Source organism: Salvelinus alpinus, chromosome 15 (assembly GCF_045679555.1).
Source record: "Salvelinus alpinus chromosome 15, SLU_Salpinus.1, whole genome shotgun sequence".
Classification (NCBI taxonomy): Eukaryota; Metazoa; Chordata; class Actinopteri; order Salmoniformes; family Salmonidae; genus Salvelinus; species Salvelinus alpinus.
Genome location: NC_092100.1, coordinates 47,394,749 through 47,420,652, shown reverse-complemented (window position 1 = coordinate 47,420,652; position 25,904 = coordinate 47,394,749). Strand labels below are relative to the sequence as shown.

General features: G+C 40.4%; 1 protein-coding gene across 1 annotated transcript; it reads right to left on the bottom strand.

The window, feature by feature from the left end:
- Window positions 1–1,312: 1,312 nt before the first annotated feature.
- Window positions 1,313–24,903, bottom strand: parp12a (poly (ADP-ribose) polymerase family, member 12a). The gene is made up of 12 exons (XM_071343811.1): window positions 24,517–24,903; window positions 23,514–23,649; window positions 7,947–8,211; window positions 7,734–7,871; window positions 7,507–7,639; window positions 5,109–5,277; window positions 4,421–4,550; window positions 4,155–4,251; window positions 3,312–3,396; window positions 3,067–3,197; window positions 2,662–2,813; window positions 1,313–2,557 (listed from the first exon to the last, which is right to left on the bottom strand). Exons 1-12 carry the CDS (start codon window positions 24,831–24,833, stop codon window positions 2,301–2,303), a joined length of 2,010 nt encoding a protein of 669 aa, XP_071199912.1. The 5' UTR covers window positions 24,834–24,903; the 3' UTR covers window positions 1,313–2,300.
- Window positions 24,904–25,904: the final 1,001 nt, after the last annotated feature.

Here is a 25,904-nt window from a genome sequence, read left to right as displayed (position 1 = left end):
CCTACCATTTCCATGATGTTAATATCTGCACCTACCATTTCCATGATGTTAATATCTGCACCTACCATTTCCATGATGTTAATATCTGCACCTACCGTTTTCCATGATGTTAATATCTGCACCTACCGTTTCCATGATGTTAATATCTGCACCTACCATTTCCATGATGTTAATATCTGCACCTACCGTTTCCATGATGTTAATATCTGCACCTACCATTTCCATGATGTTAATATCTGCACCTACCGTTTCCATGATGTTAATATCTGCACCTACCATTTCCATGATGTTAATATCTGCACCTACCATTTCCATGATGTTAATATCTGCACCTACCGTTTCCATGATGTTAATATCTGCACCTACCATTTCCATGATGTTAATATCTGCACCTACCATTTCCATGATGTTAATATCTGCACCTACCGTTTCCATGATGTTAATATCTGCACCTACCATTTCCATGATGTTAATATCTGCACCTACCATTTCCATGATGTTAATATCTGCACCTACCATTTCCATGATGTTAATATCTGCACCTACCGTTTTCCATGATGTTAATATCTGCACCTACCGTTTCCATGATGTTAATATCTGCACCTACCATTTCCATGATGTTAATATCTGCACCTACCGTTTCCATGATGTTAATATCTGCACCTACCATTTCCATGATGTTAATATCTGCACCTACCGTTTCCATGATGTTAATATCTGCACCTACCATTTCCATGATGTTAATATCTGCACCTACCATTTCCATGATGTTAATATCTGCACCTACCGTTTCCATGATGTTAATATCTGCACCTACCATTTCCATGATGTTAATATCTGCACCTACCATTTCCATGATGTTAATATCTGCACCTACCGTTTCCATGATGTTAATATCTGCACCTACCATTTCCATGATGTTAATATCTGCACCTACCATTTCCATGATGTTAATATCTGCACCTACCATTTCCATGATGTTAATATCTGCACCTACCGTTTTCCATGATGTTTAATATCTGCACCTACCATTTTTCATGGCCTCTTCAGTTGAAAAGCTTGCATGTCACTGTGTATGATTTAAGCTCGACTGTATACCTTTCTTACTCATGGGATGGTGTAACTTCTGTTGATTTGGAGTGTTGCGCCGCTATTTTATGTTGCATATGAGATGTGATCAACAACAAAAAATCAGGGAAAGAATATGTGTAACCAGTATAATTTCATAAAATCTTTTTTTTGATTGAAAGGGAAAATGACATGCTATGGAAGAGTACATGCAATGGTGAAATAAATGTTGAAATGGGACACATCATGAATAAAGTTTTATTCCAGTATGTGCACACTGTATAACTTTGGAAAAATACATATCAAGTTAACAGTATGCTACAGTTATGCCATGTGATTAAAAAAAGCCTTTTTTTTTACTGACAAGACATATTTAAAACTTGTCAAATTTTAGCTAAAGTAGTTGAGTAATGTTTTGTGTAAGGTACACCACATATTGTACTTTCGTATTACAGGAATAAGGTTGATGTTTCATCTACCTGAGAGAAAAACAACAAGTCGTCATAATAACAATCATCGTACACATCTGGTTACATAGGGCCTTTACTGTTAAAGGAATTTCGATTCCTGTTTATTAACCAATTCAATTAAAACATTCTGCCCATAAATAAGAATTTGTAAGATAATTATCAGCCAAATGGACAGAAAACCAGTCTTAAAATCAATCAATCAATAGCGTTTATTCTCGAGAGTACTGATCATAATACATTTTACATCAGGTTATATAATAAGAATGATGTCATAGGTTTTAATGTCCAACCTCCTCTCGGATACAATGGCAATACAGTTCGAGTTCTCATTACTGTCTGCCACCTGTTCAACTATCTACAACCATCTCAAGGTCTTTCCCCTCCCTGGGTAGAGACATCATTCTAGCCTGTCTGAAGATAAACCCATTCTTTCTAACAAGGAACACATAGAATTATAACTCATAAATGTTGAATGTTAAGTCAAATGTATACATATTTTAGTCATTAAACACAAAAATCCCGTAACATTACACATTCATTGGCACTAAATCCTATGACCTTGGTATAAGTCACCAAAACAGCAGTTTTGAACCCAGTAAAAGAGAAACCCCTAAACCGTTTTTATATTCTGAAGAATGATTTTCAAATAATTTTCTCCCACCACAATAATGGATGCGTTTTGCAACGTGTCTAAAAAAATACTTGATGACCACACAATTACTCGTTTTCAGAAAAACATGAAGCTACGCACTACCGTGGATTCTAGGAGTACTCAATGATGAATTCTGGGTAAATCTGCTGTTTCTCAAACACAACAAAAATGCCTGGGTTGCTTTCGGAGTCGACACAGCTGTCGTAGTGCCCCTTGCTGGTGCCTTTCTGAGGGGGGCGAAGGTAGTCCTTGTTTCCCTTAGTGAACTCCCCGACCAGCACCAGAGCCACAAACATGATCTTCTTGCCAGAGACCGAAGACTTGGAGAATCTATTAGAGTACAAGGCATCTCTGGCAAAATAGCTTCCTGGAAAATAATCGTAAACACGTTAGAGTAAAACAATAACATGCACAAAAAGTTTCTCAGAAGCAGTGGATATTAGTCATTGATATAGCTGTATAAACATTCACCTTTGCCATAATTTGATCCATGGATGCCACAGACCCTCCAGTCAAAGTTCTGTTCACAGATGGCCTCTACGATAGACACTTCTGTGCCGTGGAACAAGTGTCTCTCATCCACAAGTTTCCCTCCATTCTTCACCTTCATCTGTTCCTTCTGCCTGGCCACAAACACACCAACCAACACATCCATGAGGCACTACTATAAGTGGACAGTTTAAAACCTAAATATTCCCTCTGCACTCCAATGTTACCGTCTTTACCACTAAACCACAGAAAAACTAAAACAACTAAACCACAAGGGGTGGTAGAATTTCAGGTCTTATAAAGATGGCCTCAGTGCGTCATACTGAGACAGCTACATCTAACCTACAACTGTCTCACTACTACACTAACATAGTGTAGTGTACATACCACTGGAAGACCCTCCAGAGTGAGGGGTTCTGGATCCTGTTGATTTTGTGGATGGTGCTGGTGGACATGGTACATTTGAACAGACTCTGCACCATTTGGTACTCTGTCATCAGGCCTAAGAGTGGAACCAGCTGAAGGAAACAGTTGAATCATTTGGATGGTGTGTGTGTGTGTGTGTGTGTGTGTGTGTGTGTGTGTGTGTGTGTGTGTGGTTAACCGTATCATCATATTATGACTGGGAGTACCTTGTATGTGAAGTCAGGCAGGGCTCCCTTGTCCCAGTGTGGAGGGACAGACACAGTAGAAGAGCTGGTGCTCTCTGGAGATCCACTACCATGGAGACAGAAACACAGGAAATTCAAAAGGGAAGCTTTCTGTTTTGATGGATTCAGAAATATATCCAACAGGGCTTCCTCTACAAACTACAACATTTCCATTTCAAAATCACTGCCCCTTTTGAAAAGGATAACATTTTAGATAACAAACTAGTACACTTATGTCGTGGAAATTACCACCATGGACACCTGTAGTCAATCTTAAATTAATCATTCTTTATTAACAGCAAGCTGGAGAGGTCACAGTCAAACTTAGATGCATAAAGTACAGGTCTGAAGTGAGCTCTACCGGGGCAGTCCCGTTAGTTCTCTTATATACTGCTTACACAGACAAGCTACATAGGCATGGTTCCTGCATGTGTCTGGCACCGTCTCCTATCTTAACTTATAGAACATATTCTGGGGGTTCTGCCAAAATGTCTGAGGAGGGAGTCATGACCGTCTCCCCCAAATACCTCTACCCAGCACCTACAGGAACTCATGATTTTATGAGACAAGATGTACAGTTCAAGGCTCTCTCTTCAGACAACAGAAATTCCCTCACACTTGTACAATCTTTAGTAGTATTACGGTCAGTAAATATCCTGATGTTTTGAAGGAAAACATGAAATACTAATCTCAATGAAGGATTTCGCTCTAAACGAAGAGCTATACCAGGCCCAGATGAGGAACATGAGTTAAGGTGTGGGAGGACATTAACATTACATAGGCCTACAGTAGTCATGAAGGACAGTCACAATAGGCATATTGTACCTCTTAAGCTTGGCCTCCACATCCAGTCCAGAGAGAAAGCAGGGTCTCCTACGAACCTCTCTTTTGGTTTTGAATCTAACATTCTGCTGATACATCTCTGAAATAGAGAATCTATCAAAATGCATCTAGTATGACAAAACACAGTTTACGGGGTTGTTTGCTGACGAACATTTAACCAGGTAAGTTATTGAAAACAAATTATATTTCGTAACAATGGCAAATAGCTTCTGAAAGGCTACATAGTTGTCCCAAACTGTTTACAGTACCTTTGAAATAGAGAATGTACTGGTTATGGCCAGATCCAAATGGAATCTCGCTGTCCGAGTCAGCTTGGTATACATTCTCCAGGGTCTTGGAGGTGACAGAGGCCACTTTCTCCTTACTATCATCATACATCTACATAGAACACGAACAAGGCTTAGATAAACCCACAATGAAAACATTCCCTAACACATTAAAACGGTACAACTTGCACGTATTCCTGTGTAGTAACACTGGTTACTATAGTAACAGCATTGCTCAACTCCATTACTATGCAAGTATAAGATGTACTTCATTGTCCATTAACTTAACAGAGAACTGAAACTTGACTTTATGCACAACCCAACCCCCAGAGACACACACATCACCCCCCCATCACCCCCGAAGGGCTGGAAGCAAAATAGGTCAGCCGCAGCACAGCGCCAATGGAGCAATTATAGGTGGTGAAGTGCCTTGCAAGGGCACAACGGCAGGTGATGGTATCTAGGTTAATACTAACAACCCTCCGGTTGCAGGCTCATTCCGCACCAGATTTTCCCGTCTGAGCTGGGATTCACACGCCGCTTCTCTAACCACTGGGCTACCTGCCACCAGTTGTAATGCAGTTACTAAAGTACCACGTAACAACATGTTAATACAATTGTTTGTGTTGTTCTCTGAAGGACAGGAACTAGAAGTATTAATTGGACCGACCTCCTGGCCATACTCTATCCACTGTCCCAGCTCACCCGACCAGTACCACAGCCATTCTGTGGTAAGGATGAAGTGAGGAGGTTTGGTGACGGACGACACAGTGGACAGACGACGCACTGGAGACCTTCCACATGTCATGGTGAGGAAGTTCACTGGCTGGATACCTCCACTAGGGGCAACACAGAGAGAATGCTGTACTATATCGAACAGTCAAATTACATTTACATTTAAGTCATTTAGCAGACGCTCTTATCCAGAGCGACTTACAAATAAAATAACATTTTGTCACATGCGAACACAACAGGTGTAGACTTTAAAACGGGAAAGACTTACTGACGAGCCCTTTCCCAACAATGCAGAGATAAAAAATAAGACAAAAAGGTAATATGTACATGTAGGTAGGGGTAAAGTGACTAGTTGCAGCAGCGTATGTGAAGAGTTAAAAAGTGCGAAAGTGTGTGTGTGTAAGTGTAAGTGTCTGTGTGGTGTCAATATGCATGTGTGTGTGTATGTATGTTTTGTGTGTGTGAGCATATGTAGTGTGTGTGTTGGAGTTAGAGGTTGACCGATTATGATTTTTCAACGCCGATACCGATTATTGGAGGACCAGAAAAGCCGATCCCGAGTAATCTGACTATTTTTTTAATTTATTTGTAATAATGACAATTACAACAATACTGAATGAACACTTATTTTAACTTAATATAATACATCAATAAAATCAATTTAGCCTCAAATAAATAATGAAACATGTTCAATTTGGTTTAAATAATGCAAAAACAAACTGTTGTAGAAGAAAGTAAAAGTGCAATATGTGCCATGTAAGAAGGCTAACGTTTAAGTTCCTTGCTCAGAACATGAGAGCATATGAAAGCTTGTTGTTCCTTTTAACATGAGTCTTCAATATTCCCAGGTAAGAAGTTTTAGGTTGTAGTTATTATAGGAATTATAGGACTATTTCCCTCTATACCATTTGTATTTCATTAACCTTTGACAATTGGATGTTCTTATAGGCACTTTAGTATTGCCAGTGTAACAGTATAGCTTCGATCCCTCTCCTCACTCCTACCTGGGCTCGAACCAGGAACACAACGACAACAGCCACCCTCGAAGCAACGTTACCCATGCAGAGCAAGGGGAACAACCACTCCAAGTCTCAGAGCAAGTGATGTTTGAAACGCTATTAGCGCGCACCCCGCTAACTAGCTAGCCATTTCACATCGGTTACACCAGCCTCAACTCGGGAGTTGATAGGCTTGAAGTCATAAACAGCGCAATGCTTGACGCACAACGAAGAGCTGCTGGCAAAATGCACGAAAGTGCTGTTTGAATGAATGCTTACGAGCCTGCTGCTGCCTACCACCGCTCAGTCAGATACTTGTATGCTTGTATGCTCAGTCAGATTATATGCAACGCAGGACACCCTAGATAAACTAGTAATATCATCAACCATGTGTAGTTAACTAGTGATTATGATTGATTGATTGATTGTTTTTTATAAGATAAGTTTAATGCTAGCTAGCAACTAACCTTGGCTGACCGCATTCGCGTAACAGGCAGTTCCTTGTGGAGTGCAACGAGTGGCAGGTGGTTATAGCGTTGGACTAGTTAACTGTAAGGTTGCAAGATTGGATCCCCCGAGCTGACAAGGTTCAGGGAGAGGTTGAAAATATCAGTGAAGACACATGCCAGCTGGTCAGTGTATGCTCCAAGTACGTGTCTTGGTAATCCGTCTGTGAATGTTAACCTGTTTAACGGTCTTACATTGGCTACAGAGAACATGATCACACAGTTGTCCGGAACAGCTGGTGCTCTCATGCATGGTTCAATGTTGCTAGCCTCAAAGCAAGCATAGAAAGCATTTCGCTTGTCTGGTAGGCTTGCGTCACTGGGTTGGGTTTCCCTTTGTAATCCGTGATAGTTTACAAGCCCTACCACATCCGACGAGTGTCAGAAACGGTGTAGTAGGATTATATCTTAGTCTTGTATTGACACTGCTTGTTTGATGGTTCGTCTGAGGGTGTAGCAGGATTTCTTATAAGCATCTGGATTAGTGTCCCACTCCAAGAAAGCGGCAGCTCTAGCCTTTAGCTCAGTAAGGATGTTTCCCTTAATCCATGGCTTCTGGTTGGTATATGTAGGTATGGTCACTGTGGGGATGACATCGTCGATGCACTTATTAATGAAGCCGGTGACTGACGTGGTAAACTCCTCAATGCCATCGGATGAATCCCGGAACATATTCCAATCTGTGCTAGCGAAACATTCCTGTATCTTAGCATCCGCTTCATCAGACCACTTCCATATTGAGTGTGTCACTAGTCGAGTGTAGTACATTAAATAGGACTTAATGTATTTCAAAAAATAAAAAATAAATCTGATATGATGACAACTGTACCTTGTATCTTTTCCTGGGATACAGTAGGCCTTTTCAATCTCCTCCACATTGGGCAGGTCTCTCCAAGTCACTCCATCTCTCTCTAAGATCTGCCATTTGTAAGGCAGGTGGTAGTGGATACGGACACACTTCTCTGACAGAACACACAGACACAGAAACACATGTAAACACTTCAAACACAGTACTGTAACCTAAAATGTTGATAAAGTAGGTTTAGTTCATGTTACCTTTGAAGCTGCAGTGCCTGCGGATGAAGAAGAGGCAGATTTCATTCCTGTCGGTCTCACTGATGGAGCGGGACGAAGGCTTACGAGAACGCTCTTTCCCAACTGGCTCTATGGCTGGAGCAGGGGAGGGTACTACAACTAGACACAGGACAAACAGTTACTACATTATATTACAATGATATTTCCATGGATTCTACCTTGTCATTTCCGTACCAGATGGCTTTTCTTCGTGACCCTGACCGATGATGATGAATTTGTTATTGTAGATCTTGTCGAGGATCCTGATGTTCTCTTGGCTGAATCCTCTGCCATTTAGGATCTTCAAGGTGGTGGCATCAAATGTGTGGGCCCTCTTACATCCAGCACCAAACTTACAGTCTCCCTGGAGGAAGTGCAGGCAGAGGTGGAGGCTGGTGCAACTGGTTTTAAACTTGCAGGAGCCATGCTCACCAACGCCCTTGTTGTAATGTGAGCAGATCTGGAAAGAGTTGAAAGGAGATGGTAAAACATCCAGATACTACTGTAGACTACATGCAATTAACATTTGGCAAGGCATTTGGCAAGGCATACTCGTTTTCCCTCATACAAGTAGGCCTACATGAATGCACGCATATCTATTGAAGTCGAAAAACAGGACTAACTGTGAATGTGAAACTTGCAAAAGCCAGTCACCCAGTCAACCGATTGGTACATGTCCTGACCTTAAATAAGATTGATATGTGTAACAATACGACAGGTGAAATGAGGACAATGGAAGGTATACCCTTAAAATGGCAGGTAATCCAAGATAGGAAACAATTAGGCATCCAGTACGATGCAAAACACTTCATTGAAATATTTACAGAGAATACATAAGTAGAAGCAGATCAGCCTATAGTTTACACATGTATCTGCATGTTCCATGAGGTTGAATATACCAATTTTTTTCACCCCAATTTCGTGGTATCCAATTGGTAGTAGTTACAGTCTTGTCTCATCGCTGCAACTCCCGTACGGACTCGAGAGAGGCGAAGGTCGAGAGCCATGCGTCCTCCGAAACACAACCCAACCAAGCCGCACAGCTTCTTGACACAATGCACATCCAACCCGGAAGCCAGCCGCACCAATGTGTCGGAGGGAACACCGTACACCTGGCGACCAGGTCAGCGTGCACTGCGCTCGGCCCGCCACAGGAGTCGCTAGTGCGCGATGAGACAAGGATATCCCTGCCGGCCAAACCCTCCCTAACCCGGACGACGCTTGAGTGGCAACTGTCCATCTGTATGGTCGAATGAAATGAAATAGAAGACTTGTGGTTACCGCTCTATAGTATTATAATATTTATTGATAGAGGACTGCTCAGACAGGCAAAAAGACCTGAGGTTACCACTCTATAGTCGACAGAGGACTGCTCAGACAGGCAAAAAGACCTGAGGTTACCACTCTATAGTCGACAGAGGACTGCTCAGACAGGCAAAAAGACCTGAGGTTACCACTCTATAGTCGACAGAGGACTGCTCAGACAGGAAAAAATCCTATGGTTACCGCCTATTGTGCTGAGGAAGTGTATCAAGTGTATTGGCAGGTAGCCTAGTGGTTAGAGCGTTGGACTAGTAACCGAAAGGTTGCAAGATCGAATCCCTGAGCCGACAAGGTAAAAATCTGTCATTCTGCCCCTGAACAAGGCAGTTAACCCACTGTTCCTAGACTGTCATTGAAAATACGAATTTGTTCTTAACTGACTTGCCTAGTTAAATAAAATATAAAGTTTGCTCGGGTAGGCAAAAAACCCTGTATAATACCGCTTTTCTGTATCGAGGAAGTGAATCAGAAAAAAAGGGATGAATTTGCAGGTCGCTTGTGAAAGTGAGTGTGAAAGCTTTCTGTCCTTGGCGGGGGAAGAGTTGCGTGCTTCTCCTGAACAGTAACTTGAGTGTGACCTGGCGGAGTGGACGCATCTGGTTCTGCACTGAGAGAGGGGAATGTAAATGGTATGAGAGAGACTGTTGAAGTAATATAAATAGTTGAAGTTTGAACAAGTCAGGAGAAATAAAAAATATGAACATTATAAAATAAAATAGTAGATAAATGTCAAAACAATATCAGCGATTGCCGGGTAAGGCCATTAAAAATTGCATACTGAGCTGCAAGGTAGAAGACTATACAGTACAGAGGAACATAGAATGAATAACATTTGAAGTAAGCATACACTAGGAAAGAGAGAACAATTATAAAAACCTAGAAACAGGTGTAATAACCAATAGACCGAGTGCAATAATCAGAGACAGAAAAATAACACGGATATCAATAGGAGGGAATAGGGTGTGGTCAAGCCACCCAGGGCTTAATTAACAGACCGTTAGGAAGATTTAGCTCTGGACCAGTACGGAGAAATCTAAGAACAAAAGAAAGAGAGTGGCTTTAATAAAGTGAATAGCACATTAAAACGAAACTAGGGAGCAAAGAATAAATATGAATATCACAGGAAGCTAAAGGAATAAATAGAAAATAAACCCAGAAACAAGAATATCAGTAGCGTTAGAACAGATAACAAATGAAAAAGCAGCAATAAAAAAAAAAACTGTCAGACTAATATTAAAGAAAATACTAATAACTAGCAGACCTAACACAGAAAAAGGAATAAAAGAGACTGACGGTAGGAAGACCAAAAATAGAGGCTGGAAAAATGAGTAACGGCAGTAGACATTCTGGACGCTAGGCATCCCCTATGCAAGGAAGAACTAATAGAAATGTCAAAACAATGGGTACTAAATGGCCAGAGGGGGGAAAATGTGATGTCTTAGTATGTGAGGAAATGGAAACTCTAATAAAAAAAACATAAAACAAGTGACACTGGAAAGAAAAGGAAAAATAAAAGAGGAAGAGAAAACGAGGTGCTAAAAATGTTCAAAGCAGAAGGAGGATTGTTGAAAAGTATAAATAAAGCTAGAGGATTGTTGAAAAGTATAAATAAAGCTAGAGGATTGTTGAAAAGTATAAATAAAGCTAGAGGATTGTTGAAAAGTATAAATAAAGCTAGAGGATTGTTGAAAAGTATAAATAAAGCTAGAGGATTGTTGAAAAGTATAAATAAAGCTAGAGGATTGTTGAAAAGTATAAATAAAGCTAGAGGAATGTTGAAAAGTATAAATAAAGCTAGAGGATTGTTGAAAAGTATAAATAAAGCTAGAGGATTGTTGAAAAGTATAAATAAAGCTAGAGGATTGTTGAAAAGTATAAATAAAGCTAGAGGATTGTTGAAAAGTATAAATAAAGCTAGAGGATTGTTGAAAAGTATAAATAAAGCTAGAGGATTGTTGAAAAGTATAAATAAAGCTAGAGGATTGTTGAAAAGTATAAATAAAGCTAGAGGATTGTTGAAAAGTATAAATAAAGCTAGAGGATTGTTGAAAAGTATAAATAAAGCTAGAGGATTGTTGAAAAGTATAAATAAAGCTAGAGGAATGTTGAAGAAAGACAATGAAAGTCAGACAGGAAGAAGGTGGAATGGTTTACAAAATCTCCACCATATCGGGAGTGGTGGAAATAAAGAGAGAAATAGAGGTGGAAGATGATAAGGAGACTCCCTCTGTGCCCTCTCAGGTAAAAGAAAATGACCTGGAAAGAAGAGGAAGAACATTTTGTAGTAAAAGAGGAAGAGGAGGCTATCTCAATAAAAGAGGAGGAGAGGGAATTTCCGATTACCACCAGAGAGAGACATGACTATTGTGGATCCTCTGGGGAGCCTCAACAACATCCTGATGCTGACAAGTCAGAGAAGAGTCTTTCCAGATCAGAACACCAGATGGTACAGCTTGGTCTGGTCTAGCATACAGCTTGCTCTATCTGGGTCTGGGCTGGGTTTTTGTAACGCACTTCATGACAACAGTGACATCAGCATCCATAATGATATGTGTCTGTGTCCCCTCTTTATGGTTACCAGGACAACGCTAGCACTTCTGTCCTACTGAAGTCCCTATGTCGTGCCTCTCCCGGTAGCAACTTACTGCTGGGTACCCCGATCTCCCGGGTGGCGCAGTGGTCTAAGGCACTGCATCGCAGTGCTAGCTGCGCCACCAGAGTCTCTGGGTTCGCGCCCAGGCTGGGCTGGGTTCGCGCCCAGGCTCTGTCGCAGCCGGCCGCAACCGGGAGATCCGTGGGGCGACGCACAATTGGCATAGCGTCGTCCGGGTTAGGGAGGGTTTGGCCGGTAGGGATATCCTTGTCTCAGTATGTAAAAAATAAAAAATAGTAATAAAATGTATGCACTCAACTGTAAGTCGCTCTGGATAAGAGCGTCTGCTCTTGGCCGGTAGGGATATCCTTGTCTCAGTATGTAAACATTTTATAAAATGTATGCACTCTACTGTAAGTCGCTCTGGATAAGAGCGTCTGCTAAATGACTAAAATGTAAAAAAATGTAAATGTAAAGGAAAGGGGAGACTGAGCAAGGTGCAGGAAGGAACCCAGAAGAGTTTAACTGTTATGAAAGATTATATGAACTTAAAAAAAAAAAAAAATTACTTCATGAACATTGTGGTGTGGTGGTTATGGAGAATAGTACATGCTAAATAAAAGATACATAAATCACGATCATGTTTGGTTTATAAGTAATACTTTTGGCTTGCTGATTAAAATGTAGCATCGTGAATGCTAACGAAATGTACACTTTCTTTTCAGAAGAGGGGTGTTTCATTATCTCTCGTTGAAATGTCCCCGGAGACTGTGGTATTGGGGAGAGCAGTTAGTGATATTTGGTAGTTAAGTATAAAAGTATCTGGATTAGGCCATAAACAGAGGTCCAGATAAGTAAGGCCGGTTCATGTGTGTTTTTGATCAACGGGGAAAGAATCACCTCCCACTAGCACACCAACTAAGACAATGGCAAAACCACAAGAAAGTGGGTTGCCGCAGAAAATCTGGACATCTGTTACCCACTGGGGTAGCCACAATGAAGAAACCCCAGAAACAAACATTGACCCCAAATTGAGAAAAGCAACAAAATAAATGGCTGGTATAAGTAGGCTCAGTATACGGCCCAAAAACATAGAATGGACGATTGAAAACTTAATAGTACTTGAACCTGCGACGTTTGAGGTTTGTGTAAATGGTGTAAACTAGATGATGTGAAACTTGGACATTTTCATCATGCTGACCCAATTTTCTGTGCTGTGTGTCAAAGGCGTGACTGACCCTTATTTTGGGATATACACATAGTATAACAGAATATAACCATGTACTCAATGTAACAGTTGCTGGATGATAAATGATGTTAGACCTTCTGAATATCTGTTCGCCTAGACATGTGTGACATAGGGTTTTCCCAGTTACAAGAGTCCACGGACCATGCCCTTAATCTTCTAACAGGTTTTGCACTTATATCAAAAATAGTTGTTAGAGAGGTGTCTGCGAAGGAGGAAAATAATATGTTGAGGTGTCATATTGAGAATGACATTAGGGTTTATGATGTTTAGTTTATTGTTTTTATTCTTCTTATATTCTACATAACTTAGAGAACCTCAGGCAAGGCAAAGACATGCATGCACATGCTTATACACAGTATGTTAAAGGACACTTGGCTTGACAATGGATCTTTTACTCCTTTTTAGTTATATGTGAAAGGAGATGTTTGATCCTGACTCCCCGGTTAGAATGAGAAAGTTGAGCAAAGGTTATTAAGGTGAAATTGAGGTAGATTGCCTCCATAGCATTACAGAATGTCTCCCCTTCTCACTTATATTGGAACATTTTAAGGTGTGGTACTTTGAAAGTCCCAGAGGGGGGATATGTGGGAATTTTCCAGGACCTTGAGAATTTTCCAGTACCTATGCTGTTTTCTTAGAAGTAGTAAGTATAATTAATATAGGGTTAACCATTAGACATGTGTAAACAGAATGTAAGCAGAATCCATGTGATTGTGCAAAACTGGATCAACAAAGGCCTAGTCATTTTGGGTCAGGCTTGGTCTTATGAAGGCCTTTAGACAGGAACATTGGTTAATCAGTTAATGGCACCATTAGACATACACTTGCAGTAGGAGTGTTCATGTCTGTTTATTTTTGTGTCATTGCAACGGTCACACTACCATTATAATCTATGCCCTAATGTCTGAGCCAATAATAGAATGGAAACTAAGCAAGCCAAAAAGGGTGGCCAAAGCTAAAGGCTATTAATCATTTCCATAAAGTGGAGTGACTATGTTATGTAAGGGTAAAACTGTATAAAAAGAGAGTGCTGAGACTGTAAAGATCAGTTGCTTTATGATCAGCTTGGCATTTGTTACTTTGTAATAAAGTATATTTGAACTCACAGGCTCCAGTATTTGAGAAATATTACTGACTGAATATTTCCACGACACAATAAAAAAAAGAATGCCCTCGTTATGTCGAGATCACAACTTCTCATGATCACTAGATAAAAAAAAAACACTTTTATAGTGTATGTGGACACCCCTTCAAATGAGTGGATTTGGCAATTATTTCAGCCACACCCATTGCTGAAAGGTGTATAAAAATCGAGCACACATCCATGCAATTTTCACAGACTAACATTGGCAGTAGAATGGCCTTACTGAAGCGCTCAGTGACTTTCAACATGGCACTGTCATAGGATGCCACCTTTCCAACAAAATGTATATAGCCTTCCCTGAACTTAGTCACTGTTATTAGCCGGCTACCACCCAGTACTCTACCCTGCACCTTAGAGACTTCTGCCCTATGTACATAGTCAAGGCTGCGTTGAGACAATGACTTATCAGTGGCCCAAACCCTGCTCAGATAATCCCTACCATTGTGTTGCTGAGTGGTCGTAATGCTGCTGCAAATGTACATTGTCCTGGGGCGTTGGCAGTCATAATGTAAGTAACCTAATTTTTGTCCCTCTTACCCCCCTGAATGCCTCTGTCAAGTCTACAGCTATTGTATGCTGTAATCATGAACCGGAGTTATACTGTTAGCACTGAGGTGGTTTGCCCTAGTAGAAATAAAATCAACATTTTATTTGTCACATGCGCCGAATACAACAGTTGTAGAACTTGCCGTGAAATGCTTACTTACAAGCCCTTAACCAACAATGCAGTTAAGAAAATAGAGTTACATTTATTCAGTAAATATTTTAAGTAAAAAAACTATAATAATTTAAAAAAAGTTAAAGTTAAATAAAATAACAATGAGGCTATATACAGGGAGTACTGGTACGAGTCAATGTACAGGGTACAGGTTGGTCAAGGTAATTTGTACATGTAGGTAGGGGTAACATGACTATGTGTAGATAAAACAGCAAGTAGCAGCAGTGTAGAAAACAAAAAGGGGGAGGGTATCAATGTAATAGTCCAGGTGGCCATTTGATTAATTGTTCAGCAGTCTTATGGCTTGGGGGTAGAAGCTGTTAACTTCTTATGGCTGCAGGGGCAGTATTGAGTAGCTTGGATGAAAGGTGCACAGAGGTGCCCAGAGTAAATGGCCTGCTACTCAGTCATAGTTGCTAATATATGCATATTATTATTAGTATTGGATAGAAAACACTCTGAAGTTTCTAAAACTGTTTGAATTATGTCTGTGAGTATAACAGAACTCATATGGCAGGCAAAAACCTGAGAAGTTCCACTTCCTGTTTGGATTTTTTTCTGAGGCTGGTAGCTTTTCAACCAAGCTCCCATTGAAATTACAGCGAGATATGGATGAGTTTTCACTTCCTACGGCTTCCACTAGATGTCAACAGTCAATAGAACTTTGTCTGATGACTCTACTGTGCAGGGGGGCCGAAGGAGACAGGAATGAGTCACCACTGCCATGAGGTGACCATTTTTTCACCATGCGCGTTCACATAAGAGGGAGCTCTGATCCATCGCTCATCTGAAGTCAATGTAATTCTCCGGTTAGAATGTTATTCAAGATGTATGTTAAAAACATTCTAAAGATTGATTCAATACATCGTTTGACATGTTTCTACGGACTGTTACGGAACTTTTGGACATTTCGTCAGGTTTTAGTGAACGAGCTTTCCTGACGTTGGATTTGTTTACCAAACACGCGACAAAAATAGCTATTATGGACATAGATGATGGACATTACCGAAAAAATTTTACATTTCTTGTGGAAGTGGGAGTCCTGGGAGTGCATTCCGACGAAGATCAGCAAAGGTAAGTGAAGATTTATAATGCTTTTTATGAGTTTTGTTGACTGCACAATTTGGGCGGGTAACTGTATGGCTTGCTTTTGTGGCTGAACGCTGTTTTCAGATGATTGAATATTGTGTTTTGCCGTAAACCTTTTTTGAAATCTGACACAGCGGTTGCATTAAGAACAAGTGTATCTTTAATTCTATGGAAAACATGCATCTTTCATCAAAGTTTATGATGAGTATTTATGTTATTTGACGTGGCTCTCTGCAATTTCTCCGGATATTTTGGAGGCATTTCTGAACATAGCGCCAATGTAAACGGAGGTTTAATCGAACAAGACATATATGTATTGTGTAATATGAAGTCCTATGAGTGTCATCTGATGAAGATCATCAAAAGGTTAGTGATTCATTTTATCTCTATTTGTGCCATTTGTGACTCCTCTCTTTGGCTGGAAAATGGCTGGATTTTTCTTTGAGTTGGTGGTGACCTAACATAAATCGTTTGTGGTGCTTTTACTGAAAAGCCTATTTGAAATCGGACACTTGGTGGGATTAACAAGATTACCTTTAAAATGGTATAAAACACATGTATGTTTGAGGAATTTTAATTATGAGATTTCTGTTTGAATTTGGCGCCCTGCACTTTCACTGGCTGTTGTCATATCGATCCCGTTACCGGGATTGCAGCCATAAGAAGTTTTAAGGAGCCTTTTGGACCTAGACTTGGCGCTCTGGTATCGCTTGCCGTGCAGTAGCAGAGAGAACAGTCTTGGACTTGGGTGACTGGAGTCTGACAATTTTTTGGGCCTTCCTCTGACACTGCCTAGTATATAAATGTAGGTCCTGGATGGCAGGAAGCTTGGCCCCAGTGATGTACTGGGCCGTACGCACTACCCTCTGTAGCGCCTTATGGTCAGATGCCGAGCAGTTGCCATACCAGGCGGTGATGCAACCGGTCAGGATGCTCTCGATGGTGCAGCTGTAGAACTTTGAGGATCTGGGGAACCATGTCAAATCTTTTCAGTTTCCTGAGGGGGAAAAGGCATTGTCGTGCCCTCTTCACAACTGCCTTGTTGTGTTTGGACCATGATAGTTTGTTGGTGATGTGGACACCAAGGAACTTGAAACTCTCTACTCGCTCCACTACACCCCCGTCGATGTGAATGGGGGTGTGCTAGGACCTCTTTTTCCTGTAGTCCACGATCATCTCCTTTGTCTTGCTCATGTTGAGGGAGAGGTTGTTGTTCTGGCACCACACTGTCAGGTCTCTGATCTCCTCCCTATAGGCTGTCTCATCGTTGTCGGTGATCAGGCCTACCACCGTTGTGTCGTCAGCAAACTTGATGTTGGAGTCGTGCTTGGCCACACAGTTGTGGGTGAACAGGGAGTACAGGAGGGGATTAAGCATGCACCCCTGAGGGGCCCTCGTGTTGAGGATCAGCGTGGTGGATGTGTTGTTACCTCACCTTACCACCTGGGGGCGGCCCGTCAGGAAGTCCAGGATACAGTGGCAGAGGGAGGTGTTTATTCTCAGGGTCCTTAGTTTAGTGATGAGCTTTGTGGGCACTATGGTGTTGAACGTTGAGCTGTAGTCAATGAACAGCATTCTCAGATAGGTGTTCCTTTTGTCCAGCTGAGAAAGGGAGTGTGATTGGGATTGCATCAACTGTGTACCTGTTGGGGTGGTATACAAATTGGAGTGGGTCTAGGGTTCCTGGGATAATGGTGTTGATGTGAGCCATGACCAGCCTTTCAAAGCACTTCATGGCTACTGACGTGAGTGCTATGCGGCGGTACTCATTTTGGTTGGTTACCTTTGCTTTCTTGGGCACATGGACTATGGTGGTCTGCTTGAAACATGCAGGTATTACAGACTCGATCAGGGAGAGGTTGAAAATATCAGTGAAGACATGCCAGTTGGTCTGCGCATGCTCCGAGTACACGTCCTAGTAATCCGTCTGGCCCTGCGGCCTTGTGAATGTTGACCTGTTTAAAAGTCTTGCTAACATCGGCTACGGAGAGCGTGTACTGTAAATTGAGAAATCATGTGACTACACTGAACAAAAAGACAAAAAAACTGTACTATGAAATAATGTACAATTATATAATGAATAATAGTAAAGCCATAAAATGAAATTTTAAACAAAAAAACTACATCATTCATTGAATCAGATGTCTCATTCAACACAAAACCCACTGATATAGTCCAACTACTTAAAAAATAAAAATATTGGCAAGATTAGCAAATGTAGGCATGATATGCTAACATATGTGACCGACCGGCTCAATTCTGTCAAAATTTGAAATTGTGTTTTATTTTATTTTAATTAATTTTTTTACATTGGATCACACACACTACAGTTGAGGAACAATGGGAAAATAATTTTGTCTTTGAAAGTTGATAAACTTGTAACCTCACTTTTGAGAAAATGGCCTTTGAATTAATGTTTTGTTACATCTACTGGAGAGCTCTTCTTTCTCACCCATTCAGCAACGTTCACACCCTCTTAAGCTTTAGCCCCACCCATATATGGATCTGTGCCATTCACTTTAAACTGGACTGTGTTTAGGCTACAGCATGAGCGGTGGTGAGTAGATGCGCTTGTTTTGAGACGAAAGCGAGAGCTGCATGTAGCCAAGTGCACATTTTTTCATATTCTAAAATAGTAGGTGAGTTATTAGCCCAGTTATAGCTAATTTCTAGTCAATAATGGGGGTGATTGCTTCCTACAAGAGCACAAAATGTGTGCATTTCTAGCCATCTTTGAAAAGCCAGTCAGGTAAAGAGCTTTTTTTATGTCTTAAAATGGGCAGTGTTGAATTTTGAGACTTTTTGAATGCTTAGTAGCCAACATGCAGAACGTAGCATAATTTCTCTGATTCTCTGCAATAATGGTATCGGAATAATAATGATCTTTATTTTAAAAGTGGTTTCTTGCATCAAACAACATTTTCAGTCATGTCCTTGTCTGAAAGACAAGTGGATAAGCAGGTTAATGTCAAGCCTGCATGTTTTTTTCCCAAAGGTCTCTACATTGAATACCACACATTGGTTGCTACTGTAGGCTGAATGATAGAACAGCTATTTCCATGTTAAAATGTTACGGGATGCATTTTCTCCATTGTTTCTGATGGTAGTGTAACGGTCGTTCTCCTCCTCTTCGTCTGAAGAGGAGGAGTAGGGATTGGACCAAAGCGCAGCGTTGAAGGTAGACATAATTTATTAAATGAAAACGACGAAACACGAATAACACTAGAGAAATACAAAACAAATAAACGATGTAGACAGACCTGGACTTCAGAACTTACATATAACGAAGAACGCACGAACAGGTATAGACTACAAACAAACGATACAGTCCCGTGTGGTACGAACATACAGACACAGGAGACAACCACCCACAAACAAACAGTGAGAACACCCTACCTTAATATGGTTCTCAATCAGAGGAAACGTCAAACACCTGCCTCTAATTGAGAACCATATCAGGCAACACATTAACCCCAACATAGAAACACAAAACATAGACTACCCACCCAGCTCACGTCCTGACCAACTAAACAAAGTTAAACAAAGGAAAAATAAGGTCAGGAACGTGACAGGTAGGCCACTCTGGTAGGTCTACATTATGATCAAATTGCCACAGTAGACTACTTGGCCAATGTTAAAACTGTAACTTAAAAAGAGGATACCGCCTCAGTGTTCACAGTAAACGCGCACAACAGTCAAGTTTGTGCTCAGCAGACCTGAAATTTGCTTAGTGCGGAATTTCTTTGGTGGGGGGGGGGGGGGGGGGGACATTGCCCAATAGTAGTCCATTGGCACAGTGGAAGTGGACAACATACAAGACACACAGCACTGATTACATTATCAATGGTGTTTAGGTGAATTCCAGGACGGACCACGATGCTGCTGAACAACAAATCCACCAGGTTTTGTATGTGGCCTGTGAATTAAATATCATCACTCAAACATATAGTGAGAAAATAAATCTAGTTTGGAAGTAATGTACAGTACCAGTCAAAGTTTGGACACACCTACTCATTCCAGGGTTTTTCTTTATTTTTTTTACATTGTAGAATAATAGTGAAGACATCAAAACAATGAAATAACAAATATGGAATTGTGTAGTAACCAAAAAAAAAGTGTTAAACATCAATATATTTTTTACATTTACACCCTTTGCCTTCACAGCTTTGCACCCTCTTGGCATTATCTCAACCAGCATCATGAGGTAATCACCTGGAATGCATTTCAATTAACAGGTGTGCCTTGTTAAAAGTAAATATTTGTCTTTTCTTCTTAACGCGTTTGAGCCAATCAGTTGTGTTGTGACAAGGTAGTGTTCGGTATACAGAAGATAGCCCTATTTGGTAATTGACCAAGTCCATATTATAGCAAGAACAGCTAAAATAAGCACAAAAACGACAGTCCATCATTACTTTATGACATGAAGGTCAGTCAATCCAGGAAATTTCAAGAACTTTAAAAGTTTCTTCAAGTGCAGTCGCAAAAACCATCAAGCGCTATGATGAAACTGGCTCTCATGAGGACCGCCACAGGAAAAGAAGACCCAGAGGTACCTCTGCTGCAGAGGATAAGTTCATTAGAGTTGCATCTCAGATTGCAGCCCAAATAAATGCTTCACAGAGTTCAAGTAACAGACACACCATCAACTGTTCAGAGGAGACTTCGTGAATCAGGCCTTTGTGGTCGAAATGCTGCAAAGAAACCACTACTAAAGGACACCAATAAGAAGAGACTTGCTTGGGCCAAGAAACACGAGCAATGGATATTAGACCGGTGGAAATCTGTCCTTTGGTCTGATGAGTCCAAATTTGAGATTTTGGGTTCCAACCGCTGTGTCTTTGTGACGCAGAGTAGGTGAATGGATGATCTCTGCATGTGTGGTTCCCACCGTGGAAACATGGAGGAGGAGGTGTGATGGTGCTTTGCTGGCGACACTGTCTGTGATTTATTTAAATTCAAGGCACACTTAACCAGCATGGCTACCACAGCATTCTGCAGCAATACGGCCATCCCACCTGGTTTGCGCTTAGTGGGACTATCACTTGTTTTTCAACAGGACTATGACCCAACACACCTCCAGGCTGTGTAAGGACTATTTGACCAAGAAGGAGAGTGATGGAGTTCTGCTTCAGATGACATGGCCTCCACAATCACCCAATCTCAACCCAATTGAGATGGTTTGGAATGAGTTGGACCGCAGAGTGAAGGAAAAGCAGCCAACAAGTGCCTAGCATATGTGGGAACTCCTTCAAGACTGTTGGAAAAGCATTCCAGGTGAAGCTGGTTGAGAGAATGCCAAGAGTGTGGAAAGCTGTCATCAAGGCAAAGGGTGGCTAAAATTTTTTGGTTACTACATTATTCCATGTGTGTTATTTCATAGTTGTGATGTCTTCACTGTTATTCTACAATGTAGAAAATAGTAAAAATAAAGAAAAACTCTTGAATTAGTAGGTGTGTCCAAACTTTTGACAGGTACTGTATATGCTAATAGAGGGCCTGCAACTACAGAATTGATGCTTGCTGATACATTTTGCTATTTGCTGCCAGAGCCATAGCTATATTTGTCGTAGACAAGTACCATCCGTCATTTATTTTTACATGATAAACGTTTATGAGAGCAGGCATGTTGTTTTCGGTTAGCAGACGAAGCACCCGAATGCTAGCAAATTCAGGTTAGTTATCATACTGTAACTTTGCCTGAGTTGAAATGAGTTGGCTAGCTAGCTAACGTTAGTTAATGTTAGCTAGCCAGTTCAAGTTGAAATATTATTGAAAGCAAGCTGGCTACATCCTATGATTAGCTAGCCTCCAAGTGCCTGCCCTGTATTGGCCCTGTATTGACCCTGAATGCCAATGGCCTACAGTTAGGTGTTGTTAACAAGGTAGCTAGCTAGCATGAGCTATGCACATCTTCCTGTGACATGCTACATCACATTACACGTTAGCTTGGTGTATTTAGCTAGCTACAGTATCATTCCCATTTCATCTGTGGTATCATAGCTAGGCTGGCTCGCTAGCATGATCAAATAATGTATAACCAAAAGTAGATACTAGCTAGCTAATAACAGCGATTTACTTAGCTAATATACTCACCAACATCAGTGGTTTGACAGTTGATAGGCATCAGAAATGACTGTCATTTGTAATCCATTCCTGGCCATCTGGCAATATTGTTGAAATGCATGGAAGTTGGCATCAGCTTTATGGAAGCCCATTTTCACTCCTATTTGCAGAGCGAAATGTGCGTGCATTGCACTCATATGCAGACTTGACAACAAAATGTTCACATGGCAGCTGGGGGCATCATTGGTAAAAGTGGGCACGTGACTAGTCCATACCCAACCCTCTAGTAAGTCGCGATGAACTCAGAATTTTGACACTATAATTAATGTTTGACTCATATCGATGCCACATAGAATCAACTTCTCTGGTTTTAAATGGCCTAAGGGCCAGTTGACCTTTAACCTTTCTGATCTACCATCCCGGTATCGGGATAATTGTCATCAGCAACGCTGAATAGCATAGCACCACAGTCAAATAATATTACTAAAAAGTATTCATATTCATGAAATCACAAGTGCAATATTGCAAAACACAGCTTAGCCTTTTGTTAATCCACCTGTCGTCTCAGATTTAGAAATTATGCTTTACAGCGAAAGCAATACAAGCGTTTGTGTAAGTTTATCGATCGCTCGACAAAACATTAAGTACACTTAGCATCAGGTAACTTGGTCACAAAAATCAGAAAAGCAATCAAATGAATCGTTTACCTTTGATGATCTTCGGATGTTTTCACTCACGAGACTCCCAGTTAGACAACAAATGTTCCTTTTGTTCCATAAATATTATTTTTTATATCCAAATACCTCTGTTCGTTTGGCGCGTTATCCTCAGAAATCCACAGGAAAGAGCGGTGACGACAACGCAGACGAAAATTCCAAATAATATCCATAATGTCCACAGAAACATGTCAAACGTTTTTTATAATCAATCCTGAGGTTGTTTTTCAAATATATATTCGATAATATATCAACCGGGAGTGTTGGTTTTTCAACAAGGACCGGGAGAAACAATGGCCGCCTTTCTCTGTTGCGCAAAACTCACTCTGAGAGCCCCCACCTATCCACTTACGCAATGTGATTGTTCTCGCTCAATAAAAGCCTGAAACTATGTCTAAAGACTGTTGACACCTTAGGGAAGCCATAGAAAAAGGAATCTGGTTGATATCCCTTTAAATTGATGATAGGCATGCATAAGAACAGAGAGGTTTAAAAAAAAAGAGGCACTTCCTGATTGGATTTTCCTCAGGTTTTCGCCTGCAATATCAGTTCTGTTAAACTCACAGACAATATTTTGACCGTTTTGGAAACTTTAGAGTGTTTTCTATCCTAATCTGACAATGATATGCATATTCTAGTTTCAGGGGCTGAGAAATAGGCAGTTTCAAATGGGTACGTTTTTTCGCCAAAAACGAAAATACTGCCCCCTATACTTAAGAAGTTTTAATAAACAGTATGGCAGAAATTCCAGCTATTACAGAGTAAGGAGGTGAACATACAGTATTACCTTATTGCTAACCTTCCCAGTAACCTATCCAATCTTTTTAGATCCACTAATTGGTAGAGGTAATTTTGGGAGCCACCCACCTCAGGCATCAGGTAGGGGTCGTTCTGCAGCAGTAGTGGAAACAGCTCTGCCTCCCCCAGATCATGGTGACCCACACTCCTTATAAGAGCTGTGTTGTGTGTGGAATCTAGACTGTGGGCATTTTTGCACTTGTTCCTAGAGTTTAAAGAGAAATGCAAACAATGTAAGTACATTGACAAAAGATGAGCAACAAAACCAAGACAACAAAAGAGTCACATGACTAACTTTCAAGCATTAGTCAGGTCAACAATGCTGTTGGCTCCTCAGCAAAAATATGTTGTTGTTAGCTACTATATCTATTCACTAACTAGTCCAATCAAAGCTTATGATATCCAATACTCATTGCAAATGAATGAGTCACAGGGCCAGTTACAACAGGTGTGTTTGTGGTCAAAGTGTAACAATAGCAGATTCTACACCCGAATTATCAACATTACTAAATATTGGATATTCAGTTCTCTCTGTCAATAGCTCTTAAACAAATCGTGCCGTGACTATGAAAATTATATATTCTGGATCATGGGAAGATGGAGAAAAATCCATACCTTTTTTGGGCGGGGGGCCTCCATCTCCCTTGATTCAGAATACATAATTTTCATAGTCACGGCACGCTTTGTTTAAGAGCTATAGAAGATTGAAATCTAAGAGCTATTGAAGACTTTTCTGGATTTCAATTTACTTAAAAAAAAAAAAACATGGATTGTTCTCCATCTTCCCTTGATTCAGATATAATTTTCATTGTCATGACATGATTTGTTTAAGAACTATTCAATCTTTGTTATTATAAATAAAAGTAGCGGATTGTTCTCCATTCACCCGATTCAAAATATACCAGTTGTATAGCCATAGCATGCCTTGTTCAATTGCTATTGAGGAGAGAACCGAATATCCAATATGAAACTAATTTTACCTCAGAGTATTTACCTATGATATGAAACATCTGTAGTTCCACTGAGATAAAACAAATAATGTTTATATAGTCTGACAGAACATGACACCTACCCGAACCTGCAGTTACCGCATACAAAGTATCTGCACAGGTGTAAGTTCTCGCAATGAAGACAATCGCCAGGAGGGCTTTGACAGACTCGCAGTGAAGTCTTTGCAACAATAACACTGTTCTGGCTCATAGCGAGACGCGAGGCCTTTCCTTCGCCTTTACTGATGGCATATTTTCCTCTGTCACAAAGTATTCCAAGGAGGACCTCATCTGCAACAGTAAACTTTTGACCAACGATCTGGTCAAGCTGCTTGAAGTCCAAGCATCCTTGATTTCCACACAGAATTTTTGTTACATATTGAGACACGACAGACGACATCGTGTTTCGGTCGGAGAAATTATATTTTATGAACCTCACCCAATTTGCAATTGGTCGTCAGTCACACTTCCGGAGAAACGAAACTGAAAGTCAAAGCTCGAGTCGTGCCCTTTAAACCGGGTTCCACTAGATTTCACAGCCATAACGTCAAAAGGTTCTATAATATTGTAAAAATTCATGAAAAAATATATAATTTTGTATTTTTGGTTAGGCACAAGGTTAGCAGTGAGGTTAAGGTTAGGTTTAACATTTAAAGTAGAAATGGTCGGGGTTTATGACTGTGGCTGTGGAAGCTAGTGCTGCTTTCAACATGGACAATTTGGTAGTTGTTGAAAATTCACACTACCAGGTCCTCTGTTTATATGACCAACATAGGATTTTGCATAACCTCTGCTTTTTATTCCACTGTGTTATGTAAAACATGAAATACATAAATTCATGTAATAATACCTAATGGTCACACGATGGCATTACAGTATAGCAATGAACAATAGAACTCGCAGGCAACTTTTGTTACCTGTCAAGTTGCTTCTACAAAGTATTGACTCAGGGGTGTGAATACTTATGTAAATGAGAAATCTCTAATAAATTACTAAACATTTGTAAAAACATGTTTTCACTTTGTCAATATGGGGTATCGTGTGTAGGTGGTGGAGAAAAAAATACATATTTAATCCATTTTGAATTCAAGCTGTAATACAGAAAAATTGAATAAGTCAAGGGGCATGAATACTTTCTGAAGGCACCATATGCAGCAGCACTAACTCTACGTCAGACTTAAATATGGGCTAGCCGCTAGAGAATAAGGAACTCAATGGCATTTACTATATGTAACCCCTTAATTTGTGTGAATTGAATGGTGCGGTTTATTCTTATGGACTTTCAAACATATCAGTTTAGGTCTTATACAGTTGAAGTCGGAAGTTTACATACACCTTATGCAAATACATTTAAACTCAGTTTCACAATTCCTAACATTTAATCCTAGTAAAAATTCCCAGTTAGGATCACCACTTTATTTTAAGAATGTGAAATGTCAGTATAATAGTAGAGAGAATGATTTATTTCAGC

Coding starts and splice junctions, on each gene's coding strand:
- parp12a (XM_071343811.1), bottom strand. CDS start 24,833: ATGTCGTCTGTCGTGTCTCAATATGTAACAAAAATTCTGTGTGGAAAT. Junction 3,397..4,154: donor GTGGAGGCCAAGCTTAAGAG/GTACAATATGCC, acceptor TCTCCATGGTAG/TGGATCTCCAGAGAGCACCA. Junction 2,558..2,661: donor TGGATCAAATTATGGCAAAG/GTGAATGTTTAT, acceptor ATTATTTTCCAG/GAAGCTATTTTGCCAGAGAT.